At 33.0% G+C, this 22,343-nt stretch overlaps 2 protein-coding genes across 3 annotated transcripts in view; one reads left to right on the top strand and one right to left on the bottom strand.

Annotated features, from left to right (window-relative positions):
* The first annotated feature begins 3,371 nt into the window (after nt 1-3,371).
* Nucleotides 3,372-17,159, top strand: LOC128987054 (elongation of very long chain fatty acids protein 4-like). 2 transcript variants are annotated; one of them, XM_054407720.1, is made up of 8 exons: nt 3,372-3,485; nt 11,953-12,036; nt 12,664-12,851; nt 13,427-13,507; nt 14,657-14,809; nt 15,423-15,569; nt 15,971-16,120; nt 16,870-17,159. In XM_054407720.1, the coding sequence occupies exons 2-8, from the start codon at nt 11,958-11,960 to the stop codon at nt 16,957-16,959; spliced, it is 888 nt and encodes a 295-aa protein (XP_054263695.1). In that variant the 5' UTR covers nt 3,372-3,485; nt 11,953-11,957; the 3' UTR covers nt 16,960-17,159. The 2 variants fall into 2 exon arrangements, with proteins under 2 accessions (XP_054263695.1, XP_054263696.1); XM_054407721.1 differs by lacking the exon at nt 3,372-3,485 and adding an exon at nt 5,288-5,400.
* Nucleotides 17,160-18,959: 1,800 nt separating this feature from the next.
* LOC128986183 (protein inscuteable homolog) overlaps nt 18,960-22,343 on the bottom strand; it is a 72,268-nt gene continuing 68,884 nt past the window's right edge. The window contains exons 10-11 of the mRNA XM_054406379.1: nt 22,111-22,234; nt 18,960-21,536 (exon numbers count right to left, since the gene is read on the bottom strand). Coding sequence (XP_054262354.1) covers nt 21,405-21,536; nt 22,111-22,234 — 256 coding nt within the window. The 3' untranslated portion in view covers nt 18,960-21,404. The remainder of the gene's footprint in view (nt 21,537-22,110; nt 22,235-22,343) is intronic.

The raw sequence follows: 22,343 nt of genomic DNA, 5'->3' as shown, positions 1-22,343 counted from the left end.
TGTTATTAAAATATATTTAACTGAAAATCAATTCAGACAAATGGAAATTCGCTTAGTCGGCAGGTTTGCTGCGGCGGGGGTATTTAAATCTTCCTTGATGTGTTTGTAAAAAAACTACAATTAATTGTGTTCCTGTAGATGTTTGATTTTTAACCGTTTGGGGGTTATTAGGAATGTCGTTTTTTAAACAGCTGATTCTTTTAAAACTTGTTCAGCTGAAAAAAACAGTGTTATATTTTCTATATAGGAACTATAGAACATGTGATAAGCATCTACATGTTCCTCTATGTAAAAAACATGTCCACAATAACCGGGTTTTAACCAAATTAATTGTACCTATTGATAACAATGAAAGCTTTTTCGTTTATTAGGGTTGATTTGGTTACTGTCCAGTTAATTAAAACCTTACCATTATTTTTAACTACTAGAAAATTTATGATTTCAAATTTGAAAATAATATATCAATCCGAGAAAACATGGCTCAAAAATAGGGTACAGTTTATTTTGTTTCCAAATTAAGAATGTTTAAATGAAACATTGGCTTAAAAATACATTAATTGATGTTTATTTATTTTTTGTAAAGTTAAAAGTAGTGTAAACCTGTATTATTCCTTGTTTGAAAAGTTTTTGTGTATAAAATGCTTTTTGCACATACAGTATTTATTTTTATAATCAACGAAACGTTAAAATTATTAGTATAACACATGTATTTACATAGTTCCAAAAGTTATTAAAACAATTTGAAAAATCAAACGTGTAAGTATGAGCAGACATAATCTAACAAATTAGAAGATTAAGAGGGTTCCAATATAGAAAAAAAGAATTAAATATAGACTGTCAGCCATGCTGCGGTTACCATGGTCACCATAGGTTCAGGCGCACACCGCTGGGAACACCGTGTGGTTACGTAGCGTACACCATAACTACACGGCGCCAAAGGTGTACGCCAGAACCTATGGTATCTGCAGCACGGCTGACGGTCTATATTTTAATTCTTTTTGTCTATGGTAGAACCCCACTTTTAACTATACCGCAATGAAAAGTGTACTATTTTAGTGTGTTTACAGTTGTGTTATTAATTGACGGTTTGATTTAACAAATTATTCTTCTTATTTGGAAAGGGGTTGACGTAAATAACAACCTAATACATTGACCTTGAGCCGATCAAATTGTTATCCTCAGCAAACATTCACTTGTCCCACGGTGCTAATCGTAAGGAAACTTCTAGACAAGGTGATGCAATAATCGTTGACACAGTAAAATTAGATTATCAACTAGTTTAAAATTTACTCGAAGACGAGCAGCATGAGCTTTTTTAACAATTTATTCTAGCCTAAATATTTGTAAAAATACCTAATGTAAGAATACTCGGGTTTATTATGTCAAGACTGTTGTGCCACTATGATATTTAATAGGCAGTGTTACTGAAATCAGCTGTTCAACAATGAAAGTATTAATAAATCTATTTATAAACGACGGGTTTTATGCGAGAACCTTTTTAGACATTTACATTGGTTACTAAGCTTTCATATACGATTAAAATAATGAAGTAAATGTAAATTAGAGATACAACATCAGTATTCGGAGCAAATTTGGCAAAACTGTACATTTTAAATTCTCATGGATTATCATTATGGGGAAAAAAACTGCTGTAGTTTGCTTGTTTATGGTTATATATTTGAATAAACTTTGGTGAATTTATTTATTTCAGACTATTTTTTTACCTAAAAAAACACCCTTCCTTTATCTGTAGCAGCAAACCTAGGTAATTATGAAATCTAAGGTTGTTTGGATAGGGAATAGATCACACATGTTTAAGGAAATATTTAAGTAAAATCCAATGAGACAAATTCTTTTAATCTCCAGGTTTGCTGCGGCGGGGAGATTTCAACCTCATAAACTCCAACCGCATTTCATACAGAATCTCCCAGCGAGGCATACCATCTTAGCCCTAATCTCAGACTGTGGGTAGCGAACAAATGATGTATTAAATACACTTTTGACTGTTGGCTTTTTGTCTGGAGAAAGTGCCTGCTCTCTCTGGATAGTAGGCCGACCATTGTATCATCTTCACGCTCCGCACTTCAATTCGCTCAGTCAACACGTACATCATTTTCGTTTCGGACGTCTCCCAACTGCAGACCGATTTCACTAATTCCCACTATTTCGAAAGATTCCGGCTCTCATGGGCCGTTCTGTTCACAAAGTGTGCTTCCTGAAAAATTCATACTGTCTGTATGATGGAACCTGTCTCCTCAACTTCATCAAAGAGACAAGCTGCATCATGCAGGCTATAACACAAAATGAATAACGTTTTTAAGTTGTTAACTTGTATCGTAGTATTTGAATATCAGGGCAAGTGGTTAAAGTTCTCTCCTGGTATTTAAAAGAGTTGCCGGTTCTATCCTGAAAATAGACAAAAACATAATGATTCGAAACTGGACACAACTGTCCTGTGGTTCTCCTTGACTATTGGGCTTTTAATAAATTACTACAATAAACTAGCTGAAAAACAGCTGATCTTAGAAAGAATCAACTCATTGATCATAATCACTCATCAATAATGTACAGTAGTTCAAACAAATTTGACTGCTTTTGTAAACTTAGGCTACAGTTGAATAAAATCTCAAGGGATGAAATTGTTGATTTAACTGAGGGGGAAACGTCCAAATATAATAAGATTTAAATGTACAATGTTTTCTCAAATTATAATGGTTAATTTTTAACTCGTTTTAGTATACTTTTAATTGACTTTTTTGGCTATGTATTACCTCCACCAGTATCATAAATTATGTCAAAATTTCAATGATATACAGCTGATATATTTCTTTGCAATTTCAACACGTCAAAACATCAAAATTTAACACCAAACAGTGCGACAAAATGAATATAACTTTTTATTGTTCCAAGTTGTTTGTTAAGCCGAATAATTAATATGTATGTGAAATTATGTTAATTGTAGACGTGCATGAATGAAAAGTAATATTTTAGCACCATTTGTGACCTTAAAACTAAACTACTGTAATACAAAAAATATTTAAAAAATCAAGTTTTAAAAATCCATGGGTAATTTATTTTATTGTGAAATCGTTTTAGTTACGTACAAATATGGGAAAACGCTCCAATTAAAATCTTTATACATGAATCTGTCTACAGTAGTAAATAAGCACCGCTGGTGAAGAGTAATTTAAAATAGATTTGGTATACAAACGATTTTCGACGATTGACATTTTATTCCAACACGCTTGATGGTTTCACAGGTTTTCACTGAACTTCCCCCGATGTAGGCTATCATTGTTGCCAACCTCTAAAACATATTTACGTTGTCGTGTTGGTAGCCCTGTGTTGTGGGTCGGTTTGGGGGTGGGACTGCGTCACACTAGGGTTGCTACCCTACGTCATCACTGCCATAGTTAGTACAAAATAGTTTAGTAATCGCTGTATTTCACAAACTATGTGACATTGTGTTCTTCCACATTCCACAGGTAAGCATTGATCACGTTTTGTAAAAAAATTTTAAAAGTTTGCTTTAAAATATCACATCAAAAAATTTTTACTTCTACTGTTATAGGTTAATCCACCCTTTGCTGAGAAAATATTTTCCCCGTTGCAGCAACCCTAGGAAAGTTGATTTATAGTTTATTTATTGAATTTGCGTTCAAACAGGTTTTTGTATAGTGTAAATACTAGGAAATATATTGTATCAACACTTAACATAACAATGAAACTAGAGTACCCAGGTTTGCTGCTAGAAGCAACAATTTTCTTCGAAAATACCATTCTGTGATGAAAATATACAATTTCAAATTTCAACATCTTTTAAAACCCAAAACCGACGGTATTTAATTTGTTTTCCATTTTAATAATGCTGTAGACAACGTACTGATTTGAGCACTTTTAATATCTTGTTAACCAATTCGTATGATGTCGTGTACTAAATTGTATGATTTTTTAATTTGATTTGTTCGACGAATGAAATATTTGAAAATTTAAAGTCTTTTGGGTAAAAATCCAAAACTATATTTAAACACTTTTGTGCATTTTATATCGCCCAAATATTTACCGAAGGAATAATTTATGAATTACAGCTTTGTTTTGATGGTCTTTTTTGTGTTAGATCTGAAAACTTTTTAATCTTAATTAGAATATAATTTTTAAAATTTAAATTTCATTTGTATTTAAGTGGTAAAACACCATAATAAGTTTCTGTGCAACCGTGTTCAGACTGTTTAGACTACTGCATTATGTATAAAATTGTATAGTATGAGTATCTTCTGCAAAATCGTGGAGGGATCACTTTTGCTCTAATCGGTATGGTTGTTAAATTCATTTCCACTATTAAAGCTATGCTGTTGCATGTGAAGGCATACGTTTTTTACTAAATTTGGGGTCAACTAAACTATCGTGAAAAATAAAGAATTAATTTTCGTTCCTATAAAGACCAATCAATAATTACTTAGTTCCACCCCAAATTATTGGACGTCTAGGACGCATAGCCTGTAAGAGCTTTAAGAACACGAATACACCTAAAACAAGTACAATTTCACCGCAATCAGTGCAATAGATTTTGTATTTATCATAAACAAAGGCAAAGTGAGAAAAAATATCTTCTTTTTGACCTAATAAATTCAATAAAGAAATTATATTTCAATCTGTGAATTCATCAAATACCGCCCTTATCGTGTTAAAAGCACATGATTGAGAAGGATAGTCATTTTAATTTTAAGGTCAAAATGGATGGGCTTTTGCAATCACTAATTTTTAAAGCTGTACCGAGTTTTGAAGTTTTGGGATGGAAGAAAACTCCCGTTTTCAAATAAAGTTATTATTTTTACTACAGTAACTGGTCTTTCCAACCCAATCTAACTGATATGTATTTTTCTATTTATTTATTTTGATTTATTAATACAATCAATTAAATCAATTATACACCTGAACAAAATTTCGAAAAAGTGACACGATAAATTAAACTAAACTTTAAAATTGAGATTCCAAACTAATGTAAAAGTTTCAGTTTAATCTTTTGTGTCAACACACTTGTATCAGGTTTCAAATTTTTTGGTACATTAAAAAGGGATCCAGTACACCAGATTGGTTAAGTAAAATTAGCTTGAAAACCCTTAAATTAGGTCAGATTCACCTGAAAACTGCATGAGTTTCCACACTTCCCGAAACGTTCGGTTTAAACCCAATCGGAAATATTCATTTTACATTAAAACACTTTGGTGGAAATGACTCCACCCGACTCTTGGTTATCCCCCAGTACAGTTTAGGGGAGGTAGAGGAGGGGGGGGACTAGGTCGCTGCTGGAATGATTTGATCACTTCCAGTCAGTCTTCCACCTCGTCGCACCGCGGTCCTTGGTCATCCCATGCCAGTGTCCTGCTAGGAGAGCCAAAGGTAAAACATACCAGAAGCATCTTGGAGTAATTTTAAATATATTGTATTTTATGATAAATACTACAATAATTTAAAAACTATTTCTTAAACTAAGTGTTTTGAAGGTTGGGAAATATTTAACATCCAATTAGATTAATTCTATTATGTTTATTAATAAGTTTTAGCACTGTTTACAATTTGTATAGTAATTTTGCGTATTTTTTGGTCTTTTTTTACCTAAGAAAGGCAATATCGTTTGACGTTCTGTCTGTCTGGAGTGATGTTATGTGGTGTTAAAAATACTACAACTACTTTTGAACTATTTTTTTACTATCTTTTGCATGTGTTCTACACCAGTGGAATTTTCTTAAAGTTTATTTTCGTACAAAAATTACAAATCCTGGTTTTGATACTTTTTGTTAGATTCTTTAATTGATGGTCAGCCCAATGACAAATATTTTATTATCAAGTATTTTTAGTGTAAGGTTTTACCTTTGAATATTAATACAACTTCAGTAATACTTAATAATAATACTTCAGTTCCAAATAGTCAATGGTTTTTACGAAGTTGTTTATTATCTGGAGAAATATTGTTTTACTAAAAATATTACGTAGTTAATGGCTATGTTTATTTAAAGCACATAATTTCACAGCTACGTTTTCAATACTGATAATTCAGTGTTTTAATAGTAGGGTTTTTAATAGATAAAATAAAATTGATAAAATGGAAGAATTACCTTATCCAACCTTAGTTGCTAGTATGACAACTAGTTTCGTTCCTTAGAAAATCGTCAGGTCATTGTATGCAACCACATCATCAGTGGTATGTCAAAAGATTCTTTAAAACACTGTCAGAATCACAATAGTAAAAACTAGTCATGTTGATCAAATTATTAAGTGAAAAAACTGGTTAAAACTGTAAGGGCTGGCCAGCACTCTCTTACCACTGTCACTGACAAAAAAAATCCTTTTAATAGTTTAAAGTCCTAAAGGGGTTAACTTTGAAACAATTTTGCTGTTTATTTCGAGCACATTACAACTAGGTTTTCAGTAAAAAAATATAGTTTTGTGTATTTTAAAATTGTTTCGAGTATATTTGAACTACACAAGATTGCGTTTTGTCAGATCGTCTTTCTGTTGTAATTTTATATTTATTCCATCTTGTATTTACACTACAGTTAGGTACTTAAAAATAATTTATTCCTATAGAATTTTCGATAGTACATCTAGGGCTGTCAAGAGTTTAAAACCCTGGTGGGATTAACCTTAACACAATAATTGTGGTGTTTATTTACCACATGTCACAGGTAGGTATTTAATTTTTATAAAATAAACGGTATTTTCATTTAAAATTTATAAATTATTTTATTTATTTTTGGCCTAAGAAATGTAAAATATTGTATTTTTTGTATAGTTTGTCTGTTTGGATTCATGTTATGTTAATTATACCGTGGGATAAATACTACAGTTACTTATAAACTATTATTGATAAATCAAATATTTTAATGGTAGGGTTTGGTAAGGCTTTTAGTATCAGGTGACATTAACCTTAAAATAATTGTGTTTATTTTTAGAAAGTTTTGGATTATTAGCATTTATAAATTGAATAATTCTTCAAATAAATGTTTATTATTTTTTTTTTACCTATGAATGACATGCTTGTTTATTTTTAGTATCAAATGTTCATCAGACTATCAGAAGCTACAAAAATGTGAGCTTTTAAATGACGGCAGTTAATTATTTTATATATCATACTGAATTTATTAATACAGGGTGATTGATATAAGTGTGCCAGCCGTTTTATTCGAAAACTATAAGAGATATCAAAAAAAGTTAAATGGTAAGTGCCTTGGATTTTTTATTTAAAAAACAACAAAAAATATTTTAGCCGCCATTTTTCCAATATGGCCACCAACTTTGATTTTTATTACGGAACACCCTGTATTTTAGGATGTATTCTGGTAGAAAAAGTAATTTTAAGACGATTTTATTCTTGTGATTTTTTTCATAAACCTAATCGTTTTAAAGATAATAATGGTTAAAGTTTTGAAATTTCTGCATGAGAAAGAGTTTCGATAAAGGCCTAAGCAAGCATGCCAGCTGTTTTGCTCGAAAACCATTCAAAATTTCACAACTTAAACCATTATTATCTTTGAAACGGTTAGGTTTATGAAAAAAATCACAAGAATAAAATCGTCTTAAAATTACTTTTTCTATCAGAATACATCATAAAATACAGGGTGTTACATAAGAAAAATCAAAGTTGGCGGCCATATTTGAAAAATGGCGGCTAAAATAATTTTTTGGACTTGACTATAATGTTTTTAATAAAAAATCCAAGGCACTTACCATTTAACTTTTTTTGATATATCTTATAGTTTTTTAATAAAACGGCTGGCACACTTATATCAATCACCCTGTATATCACCTTATTTTTCATAGTTATACATTCTGAACATAATAAAATCACACGATTTATACTATCGTGTTTAAAAATCTATAGTTTTTTAAATCTTATCAGCTATATTAAAGGAAATAATTTTTAGAACATAGTAATGCTTTTTTAACGAACCGGTTACATTATAACTACCTGTAAGGGAAAATACTATAAACACCGTACACGTTTTTTTCATAGAACTACTGCACAAAAAAAACTCTACAAACTAAATAATTGTCTACTCTTTTGAGAATTAAATATTTTTTAACAAATATAAATGTACAAAATAATCTGTAGGCATAGGATGTATAAAACTTTTATAAATACTACGTTTGTGTTAAATGTACGCGTTTTTTATTTATTTAAAAAGTAAAAATTTAGCAGAAATGTTTACAGAAGTTGGAATACTTTTAGTCCCGATTGCTATAAACACTACGGTAAAAGGCCTACCAATTTTCCTACAGACGAATTCGCTAAACTAGATGCAGTAGAAAATAAATTAACAACACGCAAAAAATCTATTTGAAGAAAAATGTTTTACAAATATTGACAATAGATCTAATTAAATGTATTGCATTTTAATTAATTGGTATTTAACATGCTAAAAGATCTATTTTTACAATAAGAGATTTTGAATGTTCATAAGAAAGGAGTACCTTTCCTTATTCTACATTCTAGTTGTAACAAGTAATTTTTCCAAAGTTTTTAGAACTGTATATGTAACTTAATAAACGCTTTTGATCAGCTAATTTAGTATTAAGTATTTGATGCATTTTTCTGACATGTTATATCTGAAATCCATAGAACAAGATTTTGAAACTAATTCTAAAATGGTTTATTGGTGGTCAAAACCGAACGTCTAGCATTTTCAATTTTTAGAACCGATTTCTCAGTAGTTTAGATGTAATCAGTTTAAATTTTTTCTATATTCAATACTACCTTCATAATAAATTTATAAAACATAAGATTTTAGACGCAAAAAATATTTTTTATATTATTAGATAGAAGTAGGGATTAAAAATAAGGGTTAGAAGACTATTATGGAGTAAACCACGTTTTTACAGGAGTCTATTTCAACAATCAAATAACGGTAGTTTATTTACAAACACGTGTAAATGCGGCTTTTTAGACAAAATATTTTGTTCTGGCCTTATACATGTTATATGTACATAGAGAAATTACATAGTATAATATGGAAACAGTATTATTTTGGTCAAAAAGTTCGAGTTTGAGTTTTTGGTGGAAACATCTGTTTTTGGGTATCCCTGACCCCAAAAAGGTTTTTGAAGTGATGTGTGTGTTTGAGGATGTGTTCATTGTCCGATTTTTACAAAATTTAGTATATGGTTACTTATTCGGTGTCTCTAGGGGTTTTTAAATATTTTTTAAAGTTCAGATTTCAATGGTGTTTTTTTTTCATAAAATAAAAGATTTTCACTAAAATGGTTGGAACGATGATGATCACAATTTAATATGTTATCCCAACGATGCAAAAATTGTTCTTTAAAAGTGTTTGCAATTTTGCGATTTTATCTATTAAATATCATAGTTACCACTTACCCATTATCAGGGTTGATGACAAGCTAATGGGAGAAAGTGTGCGTCAGTTTTCTGAAGCCGTTTATTTTGTACAGCCATTGAACAACGAGAACTTTACAGAGTTGTCTCTAAAATACAGTTAAATAAAATGTATCAAAAGAGAAAACAGGTGATTTTTGACATGGTATCCAAACTATTGTTTCACCAACCAGCTTAATGTTTTTGTAAGGTATCAAATGCCGTTTGAAAACAGCTGATTTACCATAGATAAACATGCGTTTACTGAACTCCACATTTGGTCTTACTACTACGTACATTTATTAAAAGTTTGATTTAGTTCACTTTATGATTTGATTTAAATTTTGATGTCAGTCGTAAAAATCTGAAAAACAAATGTGCTAAAACTAAAACTAAGTTTTAACTACCCTTGTTCCAAGATATGCTGTCAATTTATTTCATTGAAACATTCATAACAATATAGTCTATTTGTATCCTCAATAATTAATTACTACGTTACGTAATAAACTACGTTATTTCAATTGTTCCCGGTGCTAAGCAACCATAACAAACAATTCAAAACCAATGTGTTATTTCTTTGATAATTAGTTTTTTACTATGATACTAGCAGAGTACCCGTCCTTCGTACGGGGTTGGCATATAAGTATCAAATGCTTATAGCAGTTATGAGTGAGGACATGGTTTAAGAAATTTAGGTTCTTTTTGAAGTTTGTTCGCTGCGCTCACTCACCTTTAGGTTGGAGCTCGTTCGCTGCGCTCACTTTCCTTCAGGTTAGCTCGTTCGCTACACTCACTTGCCTTCAGGTTAGCTCGTTCACTACGCTCACTCGCCTCCAGGTTGAAGTTCGTTCGCTACGCTCACTCACCTTTTGCTGTTGTCATAAATGTAAAAGAAATAATAGTGCTAGTGCTGCACCCTGTTGGTAATCCTTGTAACTTTAATGCTATTGAACATCACAGAACAGAACCAACTTGTTTAATTGAAACAGCTGTTAAGATTCAATAATTTCATTTCTCATAAGGTTAACATGGGAAACTCCAGAGCCACTGGGGCGGAGCCCGAAAGGATTTTTGGGATAAAAATATGCCTATATGTTAATCGGGAATGTGAGCTATCATCATGCCAAATTTCAGCCCGATCCGACCAGTAGTTTTCGCGTTTACTTTTCCCATACACACACACAGACACCACCTCTTTTTTATAATAGTATAGATAGATTGTTTTACAATTTATTTCGATTTTTTTTTGTCTAATGTAAAGTTGTGTTAGGACAAAAAAAGAGAAAAGAAACTTTGTTGTATGTGGTTACACGGACGAAAAATTTCTGGAAACTCTTGATCAAACCCTTATTCATGAAGCTCTTGCTTCAAAATATAATAGACCTCTTATTTTTAGGATGAGATCCTATGTATTTTTTTATTTATGTGTGCTTTAAGGTGTTTATTTCTTGATATTTTTTCTCTCAACTCTTGTTTGTACACAAGTTTTCAAGCCTATAAAAACATCGTATCTACAGTGTTTTCTAAAAAAAATCAAAAAAATATTTTTAAATTAACGTACTGTACTAAGACGTAGACTAACCTTGATTCAAATAGCTAATTCGAGGTAAAATTCAAAGTAAACACATTACAGACAAATCAATAACTACTTAATCTGTTTGAAGTTCACTTATAGTGTCAACGCTTTCTAAAAACAACTGCAATAAATAATTGAGGTGAAGGGTGACAACCTTGAAGTATTCCAGGTTTAATTAAACATCTGTTTTGATTCAGATGTTACTGTCAAATCTACCAGGGTTAGATTGTTTGCCAAAAGATTACTACTTTCTCTACATTTCATACAAGATCGATTTGTATTTTGTTGGACAATTCTAATAACTCCTTGGAATTTTAAACATTAACTGTTGATTGAACGGAATCAAAAACAATATGTCATGTTAAAATTTAAAAAATAGTTTATTTATTTAAAATACAACATAAAAGAGAATCTCTGAAAATACTTTAAAGTTTTTTTTTAATAATGTAAGCTGTTTTTTTTTTTACGAATTCTTTATAAGGCTACTTGTATTGTAAATGCTAAATATTTTCCTGACAAAATAAGTCGGTTAACTTAATGATGACAAATTTTGAAATATGAACTTAGCTTTAATCAAATGTCTGCTGATTAGATTATTTTGTATTTTAGTAGGTGAATAATTATCGTAATATAATTTAAAAAAACTATTTCGTTCCTTAATTTAGGATGCAGTTTGCTGTAATTTTACAATAAAAACTTAAAACAAATACAGTTTAACTCAATATTAAGTCAGGGAGTATAAAAAACTTGTTATCAAGGATTACTCCTTATCGAGGTTTGCTATAACATAATTCGGGTGGTAAAAAATCTATTTTCTTCAACGCTTGTTAACATGGGAGAATAAGGGTGTCTTGTTATCAAGGGGCCTTATTGAGATTTCACTTTTTTAGCTAAATTATAAAATTAAATTCATAAAGGTGTTTTTTAATGGTTTGAAGAAAATATACGACATATCAATCTGATAATATTTATTTAAAATATTCAATTTCTTGTTTTCTTTCAGGAAAAATGGCCAATTTGCTCAATACCACATCGAGTTTCTTCTCCCAGCTGGCCGAGTACTACCACTATTACCTCTCAATTTCTGGTAATAACAAATTATTTATAGTACAAAATTGCTTAGTCAATGTTTTAAATCCACTCTATGATTAAGTCAAAACTCGGTATAAAGAAAACTTTATTTATTGAATTTGAAAATTTTTATATTGTGTAGAAAACGTAATTTTTCTAACAGAGAAGTAAGGTACAGAGGAAACATTCAATGCTGGTGTCGGGGAGAAATAGGAATCTCGCACAGTGTTTGCCGCTGATGCTCTTCCTTGCTCCCCGCAAGTAGATCTTAGTGAGTCGGTGGCTCAGTCGGTCTTCGGGCCCAAGGCAGCGATGTCGTGGGTTTGAATCCTGGTCACTGCCGAAAACATTTTATCAGTACAGATCACCTTTGTACTGTACCGGCTCACTCCTTGCTTTGCTGTATACGATCCATGCAGGGCAGTTAGTCTATGTGTAAGGGCAAATGCAAGGTTAAAAGAGGCCACCAACATCTTTAAAAAAAAAAGGAAAAAAAATATTTCCGGCACACTAGAGCTGAAAGCGCACTGTCATCCCATAAGCGAGTTTCCTCTCTACCTTACTTCCCTATGGCTACCTAGGTATGGATTGTATAATTTATCATTACTTTTATCTCTCTACAACTCTGTATCCGTTTCCGCAGACGAGCGTACCCGAGGATGGCTGATGGTAGACTCTCCAGTTCCCACACTCCTCTACACCTTTCTCTACCTAAGCATCGTCTGCGTCGGACCGAGACTGATGCGAGACCGCAAACCCTTCAAACTCAAGTGGATCCTCGTCCCGTACAACCTCAGCATGGCCATACTCAACATGTACATCGCTTTTGAGGTACGACGTTTCGTAGTGTAGTGAGGTTGCGGTAGGTCAAATCTTGAAGGGATATCTTAATGCAAAAAGATATGTAATATGTTCTAGCTTTGGCCATGCACATAACTATTTTATTCCCATAATTAATGCTTCCTGTGGTTTTATTACACCAGAATTTGGTACAGTATGTGGGTACTATTGGGTGGTAGGTGACTATTTTAATTTTTAAGGGTAGTTTTTCCCAATACAAACCCATAAAATAAAGTAATTTCCAGAAAAGGCACAAACAATTTTGTTTATAATTTTGTATGTTATTGTCTCCTTAACTCTAAACCAAGTACAGTCCTTAAATGCTGTAAAGTTATTAATTAAAAGTTATCTCATAATAGTCATAATTTGCAATTTTCCCCATAAGATATCATTGCTTGTCTCACCTCTTACTCTAAGGCGAAGCCAGGGCTAGGGCTCAATTTCATATAAAAAATTAAATGCCAATAAAGTACAACCTCAACCTGAACTATTGCACGTAAAATAAACAATATAATCACAACGATTCACATACACTATATTTCATAATATGTTTTTGTTGTGTTCAGCTGTTCATCGGCTCAACGAGACTAAAGTACAGCTACATCTGTCAACCAATCAGACAAGTCTCCCACAAGGAAGAGCTCAGGGTGAGTTTGCGATTCGAAACATCAGTTTTGAGGAAAATTAAATCAGAAAATACGAGGGGTGTAAGAGTCATTTGTACGTATAGGTCTGTAGTTTGCGTGTATGCCGAAACTAGGTTGCTTGTCGCTTACTGGCATCATTTGTGAACCTTTTGCGCCTCTGTAGCTGACGTATGCTACGCTGTGTGGAAAAATTTTAAATGATTGAATCTCCCGTTACATGCAAATTCAGTGATACTAGTTTCTTCCAAACTTTCCCCTCACTCTTCGCATTAGGGCCTTAAAGTCCTGTGGCGATGAATCTCTCCCCTCACTCTTCGCATTAGGGCCTTAAAGTCCTGTGGCGATGAATGTTGTATGCAATTTGGTTCTTGCAGTCAAAAAAGGTATCACTGAACTTTTCTCACATGCAACAGAAGATTCGATTGTTAAAAAAATTTTTAGACATACAGCAAAGCGTCCACATCAGCTACAGAGCTGCAAATGGTGTGCTTCTGTTCTCAAATTATGCCAGTATGCGGCGTCCTATCTCGTTGCGGTGTACATACCAACTACAGAGCTATATGCATGAACGTCCCTTACTCAAAAACATTATTTTCTGTAAATTTATCACCAGTTAGGATAGTTAAGTAGGAAGTTGACTAACTCCTCATTTTCAAATTGGTGAGACATAAATTTGTTGATATCCGTTCATTCACCACCACAATTTTCTTGATTTCCATTTAATCATTTTTTTAAATGTCAGTATTAGCAAAAAATATTATCAAAAAAACTCTCATATTTTTTATAAACCTTTAACTTTAACTTATAGTCAACATTATAGGTTATCTATAGACATAATTTTTGGAAACAATTCAATAAAAGAGTATATACAATCGGTAACTAAAGGCCAATACTCTTTACTTGTTCAGTGATTTCATGTATGCCATGGATATTTTAGTTCAAACAGAGATAGCCATGTTCAGCTACAGTCTGTATGATGGAACCTGTCTCCTGACCCTCCGTCTACCTACAGATGGTCTAAAACTCGGCCCAGTCCTAGGTAGACGAAGTGTCAGGAGGCAGGTTCCATCATACAGACTATAGTGTTCATTTTATTATTTGTCGTTTTCACCCACCTATTCGGTTACTAATGTAAACGGTACGTTACAGATAGCCAATGCAGTGTGGTGGTACTACTTCTCGAAGCTGTTGGAGTTTTCCGACACTTTCTTCTTCATCCTGAGAAAGAAAGACAAGCAGCTGACATTTTTACATGTCTACCACCATTCGACCATGTTCTCCCTGTGGTGGATTGGAATCAAGGTAAACGGATTTCGTATAAAGATTATGAATAGTATAATATTGTTTTGTTTTTGTACAGTTTACAAAAGGTTTGTAAAAAGACACAGTTAGGCTAACTATAGTTAGCTGAGTGGTCAAAGTGCTCATTTGCTCATCTATACTCCGTTCACAATACTTTGACGGTCTGAGGGGAAGTTCCCCCACTACTTTTTCTGCTAAATGAATGCTGATTGGCATTTTGACAAATCTCAGCTGTTAAGATATTTTTTAGTGGTAGAATCAAGACGTGGAGGGGATAGATTTATTCCCCTAAAACCGCCTAAATTTTGGGAAAGGAGTATTAATCAAAAGCCTGCTGATTTAAAAATGTATTACATTTTCGATGACTCAAAACTGGACCCAGCTGTTCTTGATTATTAAGTTTTTAATAAATGGTCCTGGACGGAGCAACAACAGATTTGATCTAAGTGATAATGATGCGACCCTCTTGGCGAAGCGTGAAGTTCTGGGCTAGATCGTCCAGGTTAGACGATTATGAAATTATGAATATTACGATTATGAATATACATAAAAGTAGTTTTATTGTTTTACAATTTTACACTTTTGCTGACAGTGAATTTTTTTTCCCTTCCAGTGGGTTCCCAGCGGCTCCACTTTTCTGCCAGCCATGGTCAACTCCTTCATACATGTTCTCATGTACTCCTACTACGGCCTTGCTGCTCTGGGGCCGAGAATAGCTCCGTTCCTTTGGTGGAAGAAATACCTGACAATACTGCAACTGGTGCGTTTTATTTTGCTTGTTTGCATTAGCTTTTACCAAGCTTACCTTGATCGTTGGATTTATAATCAGTGATTATTTTAGCCAAAGAAGCAGATGGTCTAAGCGATCACACAATTCTTTCAACTCTCATCTACACCTTTGCACCCTGATGGGGTTTTTTACTATCTATCTTTTTAATAGTTTGGCATCCTCTTTCAATCTTGCATTTACCTGTCTAAATTGGCCTCAAAAGTCCTTGCGAGGAACGTATCCAGCAAAGCAAGGGTATGAAATATGATAATGAACTTCCTGATCATGACTTTAATGGCGCAATCTTAGATAACACTTTCGGCAATCGTAAGAATAAAATCAGCTCTCACACTCTTCTATGTTCCAAAAACTGAAATTAAAACTTTTTCCAGGTTCAATTCACCACTGCTTTGATTCTCGGCATAAACGGAATCAGATCAGGTTGTGATTTCCCGCTGTGGATGCAATATGCCCTTGTGGTGTACATGATGTCCTTCATTGTGCTGTTTGGGAACTTCTATGCGAAGGCGTATATGGAAAAGGTAAGTTGGTCATAGGGAAGTAAGGTACAGAGGAAAGTGGTGCCAAGCACTAGTGCTGGTGACTAGAGTAAAGTCCAATACTGCTCCCATCGCTCTCATATACTCAACGCTCACGGTGGAGGAAGATCTTGTGCAATAAAAATTCCACAAAGTGTTTGCTGTTAGAGCTTCCTTGCTCGTCACAAGAATATTTCAGGCACAAACATACAAGTGTTGAAAGTGCGCTGTCTCATAGGTTTCCTCTGTATATGACTTTTATGTGGGTAAAGTAAGTGGATAACCACACTTTTAGCTTTTCCTAAGCCTTTTATGAGATAGGCACGTGAACGTAGGTTATTAACCTTAAACCCTCTCACAGGAGTGATCTGGTCTAGTGGTAGAGCACGGGCCTTCCGTCCCAGAGGCCCTGCGTTCAAATCCCACCGATCACCAACAGATCTTAACTATGTGATAATTTTGCAATCCTCTTGTATAGCCTGAAGTAATGTGTAAAAAACAGCTCCAGACTGAAAACCTACAAAGAATGTGTATTCCTAAAATGGGAATAACATCAATAGCATTGGCATAGCTAAATTAACATTATTAGAGCGGTTGATATGTTTAAACATAAAAGTTTCATTTTTTTCAATGTTCAACAATGGTGTGAATTCCCGTCATCAGCACTCAATGTGTTAATGAATGATTCCTGCAGCTCAAAGAAATAAGGTGATCAAAAATGCTGAGAGTTTAAACTGCCATTTACGTTTCAGGGGAAAAGCAGAGGATACAGAAAACTCAGCCCAAAACACTGCGAGCCTATTCCGAGCACATCGACCACTTCTCACGTCAAATTCGAATAGACCAACGAGTTGTGAATTAACTGTGCCTTTGTCCATATCTAAATATTATTGGTCGAATAACTGTAGCGTAAGTCAAGTTCAATTTCAAAATTGTACAATAACACTAAGTCAATAATAGATGTAAGAAATCTTCCATAGTTAATAACTGCTACTCATTAAACATCTGTGTAATATAATGGTTACGAATTTAATTTGGTGTAGTTTGGAATTGAATTGAATTGTTATAGTTAACGTGTGTTCCTTGTAAATACAATGTACATAAATGTAAAAATTTATAAAATAAATGAAAGCATTGATGATATTGTTTTGTTTCTTAGTGTCATTGTAAAGTTTCTTTTTCTCCTATTTCTGAGTGGTTTAATCACGATTTATTTAAACAAAAAGAAGGATAAAATAGCGAACTTAAAACTAATAGCTTACCAAACAACGTTGCAAATGAAAAAAGTGAATATTTTCAGAAAACTCAAAACTGTTCTGGCTGTGTAAATGCCAAAACAGCCAGTTTTCCATGCATTTAATCCCTTGTAAGAGTGCTACCAACCTACATATTTTTAAACTGAAATATCCCACACAATTTAATGTCATTTGCATCTGCATCAGTTCTTAAAAAATATCAATTTCACAAAATATGTCGTTTACAGTGTTGTTTGGCGATGATATTCAACAAAAGGAAGTTTAAACACATTTTTATTTGAAACAATTTATTTTACAGATATAAATATTTGGCATTATACATATTATACAGTATTATACACATTTTACAGTTTTCGGACTGGCCTTAAGTACATTATACATGCACATTCGTAAACAAGGTTTAACACTTATGTCTTATTATTGATATGACAACACTAAAATATGTTACTGAATCTTAGCCACAGAGAAATACAGTAGAACCTTGATAACAAGACTCTGATGGGGATTACTAAATGAGACTTGTTATCAAGGTTAAATTGTTATTGAGGTTTGCAATACCATGTGATTTGGGGTAAAATAAATTCAAGGGGATTTGAAAATGACACTTGTTATCGAGGTTCTACTGTAATATGTAAACAGAGTAATCATTTGCGTGGTTTGTGTTTCTAAAAGAAAAATGTACATTTTTGCAATTTTTGATCAAATGTATACATTTGTAGCCAAGAGAGCACCTCTATATTTACTCCTTCTTTTCCCACTTTGTATTGTATGTGTGTGTTATACTCTGTACAATGGAACCTGTCTCCAGACCCTCTGTTAAGTTGGGGGCCGGCCAATTTTACGGTCTGGGTAGACAGGTTCCATGATACAGAGTATAGCTCATTACACGGAAGTTTTCATTGATACTTCTTTGTAAAAAATAAAAAATATAAGTAATGTTTTACAAAATATTTTAAGTATAAATTACCACAGTGTGGTAAAATAAATAAAGTAAATATGGAGCTTACAATTCAGAAAAATACACTTGAACTATTTAACACCAAACAAAGGTCTTAAAATAAATAATATTATTTTGAAACAGCTAGAATGCTTAAAAGGATTGCTAAGTCAAACAATCAAAAAATAATAAATAAAATAATCAATAAATAAGTTGGCCATAAAAAAGTTCTAATTTCTAAGATCATTAGATAAATTCCTCAAAGCTAAGTATTTTTCACTATAAATTCTATATTTGGTCTGGGTAAAAAATTAGTAACAAAAGCAAACAAATATTGGTGATCTATGACTTAAATATTTATGTAAATTATTACAAAATTAATAAATATAAAAATGCCAAATAATTTTAAATTTGTAGATTTTAATCAATATAAAAAAGACATAGAGTAATCACAAATCAATTATAAGAGATTTAAAGAATACACATTATGTTTAACATATTTTATATTTCAATACTAATACAACATCTGTATAGCAGAAAAGGACAGAGATAAAGTAAGGAAACTAAAATAAAATCTAAAATGTTAAAAACTAACAAACAATGACACAGATTAGAAGTTTTGACGTAGGAACTACGAACTAGGAAGTAATTTTAATAAGAATTATGTACAGTATAATTAAAATCAACTTTTGATCCTAAATCATAAAATGATACAATAAAAAAGCACTCAACAATGCTTACTGTATTTAGAAATAGTAAAGGATTAATAAAAGCCTAATGAAGTTGAAAAAAATGTAAATAGTATTTGGAACGAATAAAAATGGTAGTACACTACCTACTAAAATGACGGTTTACCATAAATAAAAATTTTCACATTTCCATCGAGTTCCCTTCGTGGTGGAGTAAGCTAGTTCAAATCCAACATAAGTATCATGTTCTTTGCTTCCCTCACTACTATTCAATCAGGCTCCCCAATGCGACCCTAATGCGATGGTTAGTATCATCGTGATAGCCGTTAACAATGAGGTAAAAAAAGTCAACGCTCCATGTAAGAATTACGATCATTGGTAACATTTTGGTGGTTAAAGAAGTCAACCCTTTTGAAATCCATCCCCAATTGATGGATCTCTCGGTGGTTTTAAAAGATCGCAGAATGTCTTACATTTGAACGACGAGATCGGGCGCGTTTCCGCCGTGACTGTAACAAAATTTTAAAAAGTTTTCTAGTGGATCCGCAAGTTAAAGATAAAAAGAGTTTTTTATTAGCAGTCTTAGATTTGTTATTATTCGCTAAACAAATTTACTTAAGTTTTTCTCGCTTTGGACATTGACCAAATGTGATTGACATTGTCCAAACACCTCCCCTCAATCTTACGCCAAAGAGAAGTAAGATACAGAGGATACAAGCTTATGGGACAACCGTGCACTTTACCGTGCACCCTGGTATGCTGGAGTGGAAATGTACTAGTATCGAGCAAAGAAGAGCCAGAACTGCAATGGCCACATAGCATATTTTGTACAGCAGTTGCTGCGCACAGGATCTTCCTAGCGCCTGAACGCTGTAGTATGTGATGGCAAGGGGGGAAAGGAGAGCAGAAGGGGACGACAAATAGAATTTGCTGTAGACACCAGCAACTGGTGCTAGACACCACTAAGTGTACCTTTGAATTTATCCTCTGTTTCTAACTTCTCTGTACATACAAACATTTTTTACATCCAAATATTTTTCGTAAATGTCATCTCTGCAAGATTTCAAAAGGAGTTGACCACTTAATCCTGTCACATTTTACACTTGGCGTTAGCGCCAATTTTCCCTGCTATGTTACAACCACGACAATACCAAGCATCGCATTATGGTGCAGCGGCCGTAATAGTTGTGGGGGAAGTATGGAACACATTAGCGTTATATTTAAACTAACACTCAAATGGTGGTGACGGAGCTTCTTGTAGATCTTTTGAAGACAACTCTTTTTAATAGACAATATGACAAATTGTAATGGAGTAGATGAATATTACAGGTATTTTACAGGTTTTGCATTTGTTTTTAGTTTTCAATCATGAGATTCTGAAAACAAGGAAGAAGAAAAACTGAAACTAGAATGCAATTTACCATGTAACTGACTATAGCTTGTATGATGGAACCTGTCTCCTGTTCCTCCGTCGACCTGGAACTGAGCCATTGGCTAGTCCCCAGGTAGACGGAGGGCCAGAAGACAGGTTACATCATACAGACTATAATGGTATGACAATTACTTCTGCAAACTAAATACAAACAAAATACATAATTCGATCTTCAAATCGGTTGGGAAAGATAGGATTTGTTTCATTATATCTTTTTTTGGTAAAAACTGGAAATCCATTTATATTTCAAAAATTTAGGACATAATTTATGAAGGTTTCGTTAAAGAAAATTGTGGTGATATTGATCATATCTGGTTAGAACAGAAATGATAAATACCAGCACTAATTTCCTATACTAAACAATGAGGAATCATAATAACATATAACAGACATTACTATTGAAACAAAAATTAAAAACAAAAATTAACAATTTTTGTTTGGGTTTTAAGTTGGAGCTTTAAGATATTTTTAAGTTCTGCAGTAGTTTCAGTGTGTTTACCAGACAAGTTCACTTACACAACAATTCACCTTTCAAGATAAAAATATTAAAAAATACTTTTAATTTTTTTAAATAGTTTTTTTACAAAAATACTGCTAAACAGGAAATTTAAGATGAAATCCAGTTCAATAGTATGGTTTTTGATCACCTTGAATCCAACAGATATGCATGCATGTTGAAGTTAAAATAAGCCTACAGCTAATCAGAGATCAAATTAACTTTAAAATCAACAAACATTAAAATATGTAACACTTGAAACTAATTTCATAATGATAAATTCAGCGTTCACAAAGGATAGACTAAGAAGAAAGCGAGCATCGGTGTCAATTACATGTGTGACAATCGTAGAAATATTTGGATGAAATGAAATGAAAATGAAATGAAAAAGAAACGACTCGAGTTACGGAGGTGTCAGATCGTCAAAGAGTCGTAACGGGTGAACGACTCGACCAAGGTGACTGTAACTGGAGTCCGTCACACGTAGCTCTCCTGACGAGACGAGTAGAGGAAGAACGAGTCGAGTAGTCGCGGCTCTACGAGCTCTCGAGCGTTCAACTGATCCACAACCTCTAGTCCACAGTTTGCGACAATCTTACGAAGAGCCGCCTGTAGGATACAGTATTTCATTAAGAAAAGGAAATATAGTTATCACACTATGAAAAATATACTATATCAATATACACTTCAACAAAATAACTCTTATTTTTGCTTTCTCCCCCTAAACGTAGTATATACGTAGTATACAAAAGTGTTTTTCAAACCTTTTCAGTTTAAGATTCGTGTGGTAATATCCATTATTGGGTCACAAGAGTATTCGTAAATTTAAATCAAGCATGCAATTTCTATTTTAAGTGTGTTTTGGTTTATTGGTTTTCCGACAATTTTTCCGCTCCTCTGAATATTGAATATATCTTGATTCGACCACAGCATCCAACAAAGCGGTTCCTTTGTCTTATAAAATACAGATTTTAATGTCAAAGATGTAAAATTCTTAATTTTGATCAACCTACTTTTAACCTTTTTTACAGCATGGCACATTTTAACCTCAACATCATAATTTTGTGGATAAGAAACAGAGATAACTGCTATGTTATCAAAGAGTTCTGAACTAGGTGCTTTGCTAAAGGAGCTGTAACTGTATAACATGATTGATTTTCTTTGAGCAAAGCTCAGCACTCACCAGACAAGCAACCAAGACTCCGTCACTGTGGTTGCGTTCTCTCTCTTCCTTACACAACCGGACCAGACGGTTGATACCTTGCAGGTCTACTACTTGAGCAGCCACACTGGGATCGCTACATAACCTGTGAAAACGAGAAACGGCTTGAAATACAAAGTCGTTATAATGCTCAATACAATCATAAGGTCGCCAGTATGATTTCGAAAAACAGTAACATTTTGGTTTGAAACTGG

This window comes from Macrosteles quadrilineatus, unplaced genomic scaffold (assembly GCF_028750875.1).
Source record: "Macrosteles quadrilineatus isolate MER2022 unplaced genomic scaffold, UCM_ALF_1.0 Scaffold_2__2_contigs__length_208266976, whole genome shotgun sequence".
Classification (NCBI taxonomy): domain Eukaryota; kingdom Metazoa; phylum Arthropoda; class Insecta; order Hemiptera; family Cicadellidae; genus Macrosteles; species Macrosteles quadrilineatus.
Note: the sequence above shows the minus strand (reverse complement) of the source record. Positions and strands in the feature narration are given on the sequence as shown.

Bases quoted from the DNA above. Each gene is read 5' to 3' on its own strand.
- LOC128987054 (XM_054407720.1), top strand. From the start codon at position 11,958: ATGGCCAATTTGCTCAATACCACATCGAGTTTCTTCTCCCAGCTGGCC. The intron at 12,037-12,663 runs GTAATAACAAAT...CCGTTTCCGCAG, and splicing joins CTATTACCTCTCAATTTCTG to ACGAGCGTACCCGAGGATGG. The intron at 15,570-15,970 runs GTGCGTTTTATT...AACTTTTTCCAG, and splicing joins ACCTGACAATACTGCAACTG to GTTCAATTCACCACTGCTTT.